The sequence below is a fragment of the Moschus berezovskii genome, chromosome 2 (assembly GCF_049115385.1).
Source record: "Moschus berezovskii isolate FMDL1 chromosome 2, NW_MosBer_1.0, whole genome shotgun sequence".
In the NCBI taxonomy this organism is placed as follows: Eukaryota; Metazoa; Chordata; class Mammalia; order Artiodactyla; family Moschidae; genus Moschus; species Moschus berezovskii.
This window is the reverse complement of record NC_142461.1, coordinates 119,775,203-119,788,226: the sequence shown is the minus strand read 5'-3', so window position 1 is coordinate 119,788,226 and position 13,024 is coordinate 119,775,203. Positions and strand designations below refer to the sequence as shown.

The 13,024-nt window shown below is 36.9% G+C and overlaps 1 protein-coding gene across 2 annotated transcripts in view; it reads right to left on the bottom strand.

The window, feature by feature from the left end:
• Positions 1 to 13,024, bottom strand: part of AGPS (alkylglycerone phosphate synthase) — a 134,084-nt gene that overhangs the window by 85,764 nt on the left and 35,296 nt on the right. For both annotated transcript variants that reach the window (XM_088830350.1, XM_055398610.2), the window contains exons 2-3: positions 12,406 to 12,495; positions 1,134 to 1,224 (exon numbers count right to left, since the gene is read on the bottom strand). In XM_088830350.1, coding sequence (XP_088686476.1) covers positions 1,134 to 1,224; positions 12,406 to 12,495 — 181 coding nt within the window. The remainder of the gene's footprint in view (positions 1 to 1,133; positions 1,225 to 12,405; positions 12,496 to 13,024) is intronic.

The window sequence follows — 13,024 nt, the reverse complement described above, 5'->3', positions numbered from 1 at the left end:
AAAGAATTTGGTTTGGAGAGGTAGGAATTAAATGTTTAGTCTAATTAAGTACGAGAATAAAATTTAATTGTGGACTTATAAATAAAATAAGCACTCACTGAATACCTACAGTCCTTATAATAATAATGTTGAATATAGTGGATAATATAGTATAAATCATAGCGGAGAAGGCAATGGCAAGCCACTCCAGTACTATTGCCTAGAAAATCCCATGGATGGAGGAGCCTGGTAGGCTGCAGTCCGTGGGGTCGCTAAGGGTCGGACACGACTGAGCGACTTCACTTTCACTTTTCACTTTCCACTTTCACACATTGGAGAAGGAAATGGCAACCCACTCCAGTGTTCTTGCCTGGAGAATCCCAGGGACGGGGGAGCCTGGTGGGCTTCTGTCTATGGGGTCACACAGAGTCGGACACGACTGAAGTGACTTAGCCGCAGCAGCAGCAGCAGCAGCACTTATGGAAGTTATACACAAAGGGATATACAGAATACTATACCATAGTAAGTAATAAATAATAAACATTATAATTATATAAAGAAATGCTATTTCATTAGCTCAATACAGTTTAAAGGTTTTTAACTCCCCTTTCAGAAAAGTGATATGAGAGCAAACTAAAATTCTCTGTCACTCATATCTTAAAACTCTATTTTCAATCTTTAAATATTTTAAATGTTTTGATAGTAATATAATATTACATTTTATTTCAAATTATTCTATATAAATCCTAGATTACTGTCAGTTCATTACAAAATGTAAAAACAACAGCAACTTATATTTTGGTAATAAAATACTCTCACAGAATTAATTCATTTTAACTTCACTACTACTTGTGACACATAGAACTGACACTTATGACTCTCATTTCTCCCATTAAGATAACTGAAGCTCACAGAGTTTAAAAGTTTCAGATAAATCTCAAGATAAATGCTGAGATTAGGCTCTACATCTGTGATGCTAAAAAACAAACAAAAAATACCCCTAGAAAGTCTAACAAGGCCTATGAAACTAACAAAAAGAAGGACAAATATATTAAAGCAACTGCAATATAAAGATAAGTTTAATTAATTTGGGATTAACCACACATATATACACACTCAATTAAGAATATTATTAATTGTTTTTATTCGCTTACTTTAGAGGTAGTTTTATGCTCCGTATTTACTCCAAGGGTATTTTGGATCCACTCTTTAAAAGTTGGCAATGACATGCCACTAAGAGGGTACCTAAGGTAAAAAGAAGTAAAACATCAGAGCAAAGTATCTTCATGTAAATTCAAATCTTAGATTCTGTTTCTAGCAGAGGTCAAGTAGTTGCTATCAAACCAACCCTCCCACATACAATGATAAGCTTTGGACAAAAACAAAAAAAACCTAATTATTTGAGGACAGTATAGATAGCCCAATGCTAGGCAAAAATAGGGGTAAGAAGAAAACAAAACCAGGTAAGTTTCCAGTTTCAACAGGTTTTAGCTAAAAGGGAAAGCTCCAGCACACAGAGTTCCACAGAAAGAATAAAGAAGGCAAGAATGCAAAAACCCTATAGTATTCCTGGCTTAAAGAACCACTGGATGGTGTCTGCAGTGAACACAGTAATTGGGAAGAGCAAAGAAAAATAACGCAAATCCAGGAGTGGTTAGAGAGGGACTTGTATATAAACTCTGTCCAAATGTCCAGCTGACCTTGAATAACAAGTGTATGGAGCAGACTCTGAGCAGTCCAGTTAAGCTTAAAAGAACTGAATATATAATTCAGCTGCTCACCATCACGGAAGTTATCCTGAGGTAAGTCAAGTTAATTGCTTGGTTTAAAAACAAAGTCTTTTCAGACAAATATAACAGAATACAGACTTTCCTCAACACATCAGTAACAATGTCCAAGATACACTTCAAAATTATTAGACATAAACAACCAACAAAGTGTTATCCATAATTAAGAGAAAAGGCAATCAATAAGAAACCCCAAGATGATCCAAAATATTGGAAACAGCACACAAGGATTTGAAAACAGTTATAACCACAGTAAAGGACAAAAGGGAAAATATGTTACTAGTGAATAAGAGAAAATAAATCTCAGCACAGAAATAGAAATTTTTTTAAAAAAACAGAAATTCTATAATTAAAATTGAAATAAAAATTCATTGGAGGAACTCAAGAACAGACCGGAGATGTCAGTGAACTTACAGTTAGAGCAATAAAACATATATAATCTAAACAACAAAGAAAATAGAAAAAAATTAATGGAGCTGCACAGACCTGTGGAACAATAGAAAAATACTAACATACATATAAATGGAGACCCAAGAACAAGAGGAAAAGGAATTAAAAAAACAGTATTTGAAGAAATAATAACAGAAAGTTTCCAAATCTGATGAAAGACCTAAGTTTGGAAATTAAAGTCAGAGAACTCTAGAAGATAAATGCAGAGGCACATCACAGTCAAATTGCAACTTAAAAAACAAAGAGAAAAAGAGAAAGACATCTTAAAAGCATCTAGAGAAGAATGACATACTACATATAATGTAATAACAAAGTTATGACTGATTTCTCATCACAAAGTCCAGAAAAAAAAAAAAAGTCCAGAAAACTACTGAACAATATTTTTCAAGTGCTGAAAGGAAAAGAATGCCAACTTAGAATTTTATATCTGGTAAAAGGTATCCTTCAAGAACAAAAGTAAAACAAAGAGCTCTTCAGATGAAAACTAAGAGAACTAAGAGCCAGCACACCTACATTACAAGAAATGCCAGAGGAACGTGCATAGGCTGAAGGGAAGTATAGCACTAAACGCACTGTCTTCACAATGGAATAAGCAATGACTTGCTTGCCTGGTGGCTCAGAGGTTAAAGCGTCTGCCTCCAATGTGGGAGACCCGGGTTCGATCCCTGGGTCGGGAAGATCCCCTGGAGAAGGAAATGGTAACCCACTCCAGTACTCTTGCCTGGAGAATCCCATGGACAGAGAAGCCTGGTAGGCTACAGTCCACGGAGTCGCAAAGAGTCGGACACGACTGAGCGACTGAACGGAATGGAAGAGAAGAGGGTAAATATGTGAGCAAATGTGACTGACTATTCGTCTTGATTTCCTTAAAATGTGCATTACTTTTAAAAATTATAATACTGTATGATGAAGTGATAGAACTATAAATCCTATCATGGTGTAACAGCCACAGAAATAATGGAATGTTAAATAAACCAGATTTGCAAGCTGCTTGTATTTTATATAAAGTGCTACAAAACATTTATAACACACGAAAGAACTCTACAGAGAAGGAACAATATGAAAAAAAGTAGATCTGCTACTCAAATTTTGTTTCCTCTTATCTTCTAACCCAAATTCTATTTAAATAAGTTTATATGAATCATGAACATTATTTCATATACACAAGAAGTCCTAAACTGTATATATACGAAACTGATGCAGAAAACTCAAGTGCTTAGAGGGGTAACTTTTCAGTTTTAGAAATATTTATCAGAGATGGCAAAACATTAAGTGCTAGAAATAAAGACATAAATATTCACCATCCAATCTCAGGGTGAGGGTTAGGTTTAGGAATTAGTGGTTGGGGTTAGGATTAAGGTAATAAAGAAGATTGATACGCAAACAACAATACTCCAATGTGTTATAAAGCAGTAATAAAATAACCTTCAGAACAAACCAAAACAAATTTCAAAATGTTTATTTTAAAATGGTCAAATTTTCATTTTAGTAAACAAGCATTATCATGTGCCAGGTATTGTTCTAAGTCTGTTATGTATATTAACTTAGGGGAAAGGTTGGGGGCGGGAGGAGAAGGGGACGACGGAGAATGAGATGGCTGGATGGCATCACCGACTCTGTGGACATGAGTTTGAGTGTACTCCGGGAGTTGGTGATGGACAGGGAGGCCTGGCGTGCTGTGATTTGTGGGGTCGCGGAGAGTCGGACACGACTGAGCGACTGAACTGAACTGAACTGAACTGAATGTTATGGAGTAATGTTATTACTCCATTTTATTAAAAAAAAGACATTAAGGCACAGAGACGTTACATAACTTAAGAGGTTAGGTAAGTTAATTAACTTACTCAAGGTCACACAGCTAGTAAGCTACAAAACCAGTATATGAACCAGGTAATAAACAAGAGCAAATAAGTAATAAATAAGCCTGTGCTCTTCACTACTACATGGCACTGCCTCTAGTTTGATTCTTCCTTAACATCATGCCAAGTGAGATCATTGGGATGATCTCATAAAATCCTTTTTTAATGAATATTTAGAAAGTCACAGTAGCTATATTTAGTAATTGTTTTCACTATAATGTTCTTATAACTTCTCTACTTCTAACATCCCCTCCATGATGATAGGGAAGCCAAATAAAACTATACTGTATCAGAGATATCAAGGGAACATTTCATGCAAAGGTGGGCTCGATAAAGGACAGAAATAGTATGGACCTAACAGAAGCAGAAGACATTAAGAAGAGGGGGCAAGAATACACAGAAGAACTGTACAAAAAAGATCTTCACAACCAAGATAATCACGATGGTGTGATCACTCACCTGGAGCCAGACATCCTGGAATGTGAAGTCAAGTGGGCCTTAGGAAGCATCACTACTAACAAAGCTAGTGGAGGTGATGGAATTCCAATTGAGCTATTTCAAATCCTGAAAGATGATGCTGTGAAAGTGCTGCACTCAATATGCCAGCAAATTTGGAAAACTCAGCAGTGGCCACAGGACTGGAAAAGGTCAGTCTTCATTCCAATCCCAAAGAAAGGCAATGCCAAAGAATGCTCAAACTAACGCACAATTGTACTCATCTCACACGTTAGTAAAGTCATGCTCAAAATTCTCCAAGCCAGGCTTCAGCAATATGTGAATGGTGAACTTCCAAATGTTTAATCTGGTTTTAGAAAAGGCAGAGGAACCAGAGATCAAATTGCCAACATCCGTTGGATCATGGAGAAAGCAAGAGAGTTCCAGAAAAACATCTATTTCTGCTTCGTTGACTATGCCAAAGCCTTCGACTGTGTGGATCACAATAAACTGTGGAACATTCTGAAAGAGATGGGAATACCAGATCACCTGACCTGCCTCTTGAGAAACCTATATGCAGGTCAGGAAGCAACAGTTAGAACTGGACACAGAACAAGAGAAGGTTCCAAATAGGAAAAGGAGTACATCAAGGCTGTATATTGTCACCCTGCTTATTTAACTTATATGCAGAGTACATCATGAGGAACGCTGGGCTGGAAGAAGCACAAGCTGGAATCAAGACTGCTGGGAGAAATATCAATCACCTCAGATATGCAGATGACACCACCCTTATGGAAGAAAGTGAAGAGGAACTCAAAAGCCTCTTGATGAAAGTGAAGGAGGAGAGGGAAAAGGTTGGCTTGAAGCTCAACATTCAGAAAACAAAGGTCACGGCATCTGGTCCCATAACTTCATGGGAAATAGATGGGGAAACAGTGGAAACAGTGGCAGACTTTATTTTTTGGGGCTCCAAAATCACTGCAGATGCTGATTGCAGCCATGAAATTAAAAGACGCTTACTCCTTGGAAGGAAAGTTATGACCAACCTAGATAGCATATTAAAAAGCAAAGACATTACTTTGCCAACCAAGGTCCATCTAGTCAAGGCTATGGTTTTTCCAGTGGTCATGTATGGATGTGAGAGTTGGACTGTGAAGAAAGCTGATCACCGAAGAATTGATGAATTTGAACTGTGGTGTTGGAGAAGACTCTTGAGAGTCCCTTGTACTGCAAGGAGATCCAACCAGTCCATCCTAAAGGAGATCAGTCCTAGGTGTTTATTGTAAGGACTGATGCTAAAGCTGAAACTCTAATACTTTGGCCACCTCATGCGACGAGTTGACTCACTGGAAAAGACTCTGATGCTGGGAGGGATTGGGGGCGGGAAGAGACAGGGACAACAGAGAATGAGATGTCTGGATGGCATCACCGACTCGATGGACATGAGTTTGAGTGAACTCCGGGAGTTGGTGATGAACAGGGAGGCCTGGTGTGCTGTGATTCATGGGGTCGCAAAGAGTCGGACACGACTGAGAGACTGAACTGAACTGAACTGATAGCTGTTTTATCTTTATTTTATAAATATTTAATTTATATTTATACCTATGTATGAAGTATAACATACATACAAAACACAACTATATAGCTTTTAGCAACTAGCCTCAGAAGTTTACTTTGACTTCATAAAGATGACCAAAAAGCGGGGAGGGAAGGAGTCAGTGGGTAATACGTAAACTCTGTACTGAAAATATGTTTATAATACAGAACTCAATACTGAAAAAGCCAGGGGTGGGTCCTATCAAAAAGAATTTTTACTTGGAAGTGACCAAAAAAACACTTATTCTGTCATGTAATTTTAACAGTTACACATTGGCTTATGATAATGTCATATAACAAAAATATCATTAAAATTTTCAAATAAATCTTATATAAAGGTTAGCAAATTACAACCTAGTTTAATCACCCCTACAAAGACATTTAATTTGCAAGCTGAACACATGGGCAGGAAAAATGCAACTTCTACCAGAAAGCTAAAAGTTCATATCAATTGTTGAAACAAGGTGATTCTTGAATAAATCTTTCAGTTCAGTTCAATAGCTCAGTCATGTCCGACTTTTTGCGACCCCATGGACTGCAGCACTCCAGGCTTCCCTATCCATCACCAACTCCTGGATCTTGCTAAAACTCATGTCCATCCAGTTGGTGACGCCATCCAACCTTCTCATCCCAGTTTCTCCTTCTCCTCCTGTCTTTAATCTTTCCCAGCATCAGGGTCTTTTCAAATGGGTCAGTTCTTCGCATCAGGTGGCTAAAGTATTAGAGTCTCAGCTTCAGCATCAGTCCTTCCAATGAATATTCAGGATTAATTCCCTTTAGGATGGACTGGTTGGATCTCCTTGCAGTCCAAGGGACTCTCAAGAGTATTCTCCAACACCACAGTTCAAAACCATCAATTCTTCAGGGATCAGCTTTCTTCACAGTTCAACTCTCACATCCATACATGACTACTGGAAAATCCAGTTTTAACTAGATGGATCTTTTTCGGCAAAGTAATGTCTCTGCTTTTTAATATGCTGTCTAGGTTGGTCATAGCTTTTATTCCAAGGAGCAGGCATCTTTAAATTTCTTGGCTGCAATCACCATCTGCAGTGATTTTGGAGCCCAAGAGAATAAAGCGTGTCACTGTTTCCATTGTTTCCCAATCTATTTGCCATGAAGTGACGGGACAGGATGCCATGATCTTCGTTTTTTGGATGTTGAGTTTTAAGCCAGCTTTTTCACTCTCACTTTCACCGTTATCAAGAGGCTCTTTATTTAGTACCTCTTCACTTTCTGCCATAAGGATGGTGTCATATGCATATCTGAAATTATTAATATTTCTCCTGACAATCTTGATTCCAGCTTGTGCTTCATTCAGGTTGGCATTTCACATGACATATTCTGCATATAAGTTAAATACACAAGGTGGCAATATACAGCCTTGACAGACTCCTTTCTCAGTTTGGAACCAGTCCGTTGTTCCATGTCTGGTTCTAACTGTTGTTTCTTGACCTTCATATAGGTTTCTCAGGAAGTGGGCAAGGTGGTCTGGTATTCCCAACTCTTTAAGAATTTTCCACAGTTTGTTATGATCTACACAGACAAAGGCTTTAGTGTAGTCAATGAAGCAGAAGTAGATGTTTTTCTAATTCTCTTGCTTTTTCTATGATCCAACAGATGTTGGTAACTTGATCTCTGGTTCCTTTGCCTTTTCTAAATACAGCTTGAACATCTGGAAGTTCTCAGTTCACATACTGCTGAAGCCTAGCTTGGAGAATTTTGAGCATTACTTTGCTAGCATGTAACATGAGTGCAATTGTGCGGTAATTTGAGCATTCTTTGGCATTGCCTTTCTTTGGAATTGGAATGAAAACTGACCTTTTCCAGTTCTATGGCCACTGCTGAGTTTTCCAATTTTCCTGGCATATTGAGTGCAGCACTTCAACAGCATCATCTTTTAGGATTTGAAATAGTTCAGCTGAAACTCCATTACCTCCACTAGCTTTGTTCGCAGTCATGTTTCCTAAGGCCCACTTGACTTCACACTCCAGGATATCTGGCTCTAGGTGAGTGATCACACCAACGTGGTTATCTGGGTCATTATCTTTTTGGTATAGTTCTTCTGTGTATTCTTGCTACCTCTTCTTAATATCTTCTGCTTCTGTTAGGTCCATACCATTTCTGTCCTTTATTGTGCCCATCTTCGCATGAAATATTCCCGTGGTATCTCTAATTCTCTTCAGGAGATCTCTAGTCTTTCCCATTCTATTATTTTCCTCTATTTCTTTGCATTGATCACTTGGGAAAGTTTTCTTATCTCTCTTTGCTATTCTTTGAAACTCTGCATTCAGAATAGATCTTTACTATGATTGAAAATTGGTTTGAAAACTTTAAGAAATGGTTTTTGTTGTAAAATATAAGGTGAGATCAATTTACCACCTTTTCTTAAGATCAAAGTAGACTATATTATAGAAGATACAGAATCAGAGCAAACTTTCAAGACCAATACACTCCAACCACATTGCAAGCTGAGATAAAATCAAATCACAAATATTTAAAAAAAAAAAAAAGAAATCATTCTATAATGGAAAGAAAACTCTGTGGACATAAATATCCAAGAAGGAAGTACACATCAAGATTTAATGTGACTACAGTGGTTTGAGACTTCATAATTCTCTCTACCATTTGACTTTCCCTCTGAGGCCTCTTACATGTGAATATTGAGCTCACAATCAACAGTGTTTTTTTTTTTCTTCTACTCAAAGTTAAAACTGACCAAAGTTATTGGCTTTTTACTTTGCTAGAACAAACTATCTTATGTTTACATACTGGTTTAAATTGTTATTTATGTGCAAATTGTCAAAATGTAAATTACATAAAATGTTCATGCTTTAGAAAAAAAAAGATTTAATATGACTAAAGACAAAGTAACTCTCACTCTGAGGCAGTGCACAGAGACAGCAGAATATTAGTAGACACAACCATCTATCCTCAGATTTAAGAGTTCCACAACTGCTAAACAATTTTAAAGCTTTTTATAATGAAATAAAACTTCAAAAATTATGCTACTGAAAATACAAAGTGCAGGAAACCCAAACAAATTCTGTTTAATCACTGACTTATGCTTTAAGGTTCCAATTAATGTCTATCCACCTTTAAAGTCAAAGAATGACATCTTTCAAAATTTTTAGTTTATACAAATCTATAGCATTAGCTCTGAAGTACTGCCTTCTGCTGCTTAAACTTAGGACTCAATTCATGTATATCTAGAAAGAATAAGAATGGCAAGATTATAAATCTACAGGATCAGATTTACTGTCAAATTACAAATCTGTTCAGAAAACAGACTGTGTTCAGGGAAAATCTTATTTTCCCTGACATCTATGAAAGCTTATAATTGCTTCTAAATTAATGGCTGGGTTTGAAATGCCAAAGTTAACCTCCCCAAAATATATACAGACAACCAACCACATTTACTCATAAAATTTTTATACCTTTTTAATGTTCTTTGGATCAGAAATAGGGGAACCCCTATAAATTTTCATTGGGAATCACTCAGTTTCTGGCACCTATGGATTTCCCTGTCTTTCTTTCCAGCTCTGTTATCTTTCTTTCTTGTGGTATTTTATCCATGTTTTCTATGTGGTTATAGAAGGCAACCCTGGAGAAAGAAATGGCAATCCACTCCAGTGCTCTTGCCTGGAAAACTCCATGGACGGAGAGCCTAGGAGGCTACAGTCCATGGGGTTGCAAAGAGCTGGATATGACTGAGCGACTTCACTTACTTACTTATAGAAGGCAAAGGGTCAGTCCACTACAAAGCCAGAATAAAAGTCTTCACAAAGAATTTTAAAAACTGGCCTTACAATCTAGTATTATTAACACAAAATGGTGAATTATCCTGTTGATACTCAACGTTTCCAGTCAGAAATTTCATTTTCTCTTATGCCTGGAGAATCCCATGGACAGAGGAGCCTGGTAGGCTACAGTTCATGGGGTTGCGAAGAGTTGGACACGACTGAGTGACTTCACTTTCACTTTTCACTTTCATGCACTGGAGAAGGAAATGGCAACCCCCTCCAGTGTTCTTGCCTGGAGAATCCCAGGGACGGGGGAGCCTGGTGGGCTGCCATCTATGGGGTCACACAGAGTCGGACACGACTGAAGCGACTTGGCGGCAGCAGCAGCAACAACCTTCTTATGCTTCTGCTTTTTACCCACCTCTGGAACAATAGGAACTTTAGTCATAGAATATCTTTTTACAATATGACTAACTCTACTGTAGCAGTGTATAGAGTGTAGAAGGCTACTGTAAAGTGATTCCAGAGACTGGAAAGAGAATAAAATCAATACAACAGATAGTATGATACCTCATTAGCACAGTATAACAGAAATAGCACAAGAATGAACCTTAAAAGCACTTCAGTTTTAATCACAATTTCCCATTGCACAGGTGACCTCAAGTACAGTGTTTAACCTCCCTCATCCTCAATCTCCTAATTATTTCTAAGAATACATCACTACCCACTTAGGGTTATTTTAAGATAACTCAATAGGAACTCAATAAATAATAGCTATTATTATCTTAAAGAACATTTGTAAGTGTTTTCTAGTAAAAGAAAATTAACCATTATCCTTAGGAGACTAGACTAGAGAAAGCTATGATTCAATTCAATCCAGTTTATTATCCTGTCTGTGCTAAAGTAATGGTGCACCAAAATGGGAATTGAGTATTATTCAGTTATTTGGTTTTAGTTATTAAATAATTTATGTAGTCCATATTTAACCCTGCGGCATTTAAATTCCATCTTCACGTTCACAGAATTACCCTTTGGATAGTGGGAAACTCAGTGAGAAGCAAAGGTTACCTGTGCAGGCTCTGCCAGTCAGATGTACTCTTGTTTTCTTCCCTTCTCCCTCACTGGACTTGGACTCAGGAGTCAACAGTGCAAAAGAAATGAAGCCTTTATGGAATGCATTCTGGTTGGAAGGGCAGCAGCACTCTTCCAAAATCCAAAGTCAACAGAAGAATTCTCTAATTCTACTACAACCTGGACAAAATTTTCTCTCATGACGACTGAACTCCCTCTGCTTTGAATTTATGCTCTCCAAACAATATATAAAATACAAATTTGCTTTCTACATATCTTAATATCAGAAAGGGCAGTAACAAGTGTTCAGTTCAGTTCAGTTCAGTCGCTTAGTCGTGTCCGACTCTCCACGACCACATGAATCACAGCACGCCAGGTCTCCCTGTCCATCACCAACTCCCGGAGTTCACTCAAACTCATGTCCACAGAGTCGGTGATGCCATCCAGCCATCTCATTCTCCGTTGTCCCCTTCTCCTCCCGCCCCCAACCTTTCCCAGCATCAGAGTCTTTTCCAGTGAGTCAACTCATCGCATGAGGTGGCCAAAGTATTGCAGTTTCAGCTTTAGCCCCAAAAAAGAAATACTCTAATCATAAATGAATACACCGGGGTTCTAATTTTTTTCTAATATCTTATGAGGGTTGCACATATGCCGGCCACCCACAATCTGATCCTTTCTGGAAAAACTGGCAAGTCAAGTGTCAGAACACCCAAAATAAAAGCCAGATCCTAAACCATGGGTATTATGGTTCATACAGTAAGGTATAAATAGTTGTGACACTTTCCGTGATTAATCATCCACTTATCATACATACACTGCCAACATAAACCACTACAAAGCCACAGAAGACAGTAGGCTTATGCTTTCAAAGGTGCTGGGCACAAAGTGCCTGTCTGCCCCTCACATAGAGCAAGGATGCTATGCCTTCAATATCCAAAGATAGAGAAATGAAGGTAATATCTGAGAAGAGAGCAAGTTGGTTTTTCCAAGTTGAAATGATTCACTTTTTCCCCCTGAAGATTTTGTAAAGCCATCTATACATGACAAGCTTCTACTGTATTAGACATTATTCTACTGAAAATATAAACACTCAATCTTTAGATCCTGATTCAAAATACCTATAAAACGACACCTTTGAGACAATTAGAGAAAGGGAATGTGAAATGGATTACCAGATATTATAAAATTTCTGTTACATTGAGGAGTATGATAATAGTATTATATAATTGGTTTTACCAGGTCCTTTTAAGGGATATATGTACAAATATTTATATTTAGACAATGTCAGAATTTGATACACACACAAAAAAAAGAAAAGCATTTATTACAAAATATTAGTCACTTTAAATCTAGGGAGAAGTCATTATATTATCTTCTCTACTTTTATGTATGTCTATTATTTAATGTTATATTTGTTATTTATGTTTAAAATTTTTCATAGAAAGATAAATAAAAGGAACAAAACAAAGAATAAAGCAAAGTTACCTTTTCCCAGTCAACTCAACTTGTCCTTTCTTATTAAAGATGAACTTGGAATCATTATATCCCCATCCATTCCATTTCATAACTTCTTGCCTAAGAAGCAGAAAGATATATTAGATGTATGCTAAACATCTCAAAATTGAACAGTGAATCACTGACTATTAACTTTCACAATCATTTAATAAAAGACCTTATTCTACTAATATTATGTAGCCTTAAATAAAACAAATATATTAAAGACATCTGTGCATGAATATTTCTAAATATAGAATCACTGATGGGCAGCACCTGCTTCCTAAAGATCTACAGCCACTAAATTTAATGCATAAAAAGGAAAAAGGAAGAAAGAAGAACAGTGGAAAAAAAATTTTTAAGAGTACACATACGTTTCATTTTGTACATATTATTGAGTTTGCATTATATAATGGCCAATATGTAATTTCCCGTTCAAATTTCACTTGAACAGGAAACAAATTTCTGCATAAATTAGAAAAATCATAATTATTAATCTTCTGTTACAATAAAAAATACCAATTTACAAAGTCATTTTCATCAAAATCAATGACTCACCCATCCAATTTTACACATTACAAAAGAATCAGACAGGCCTGAACCCATGTAG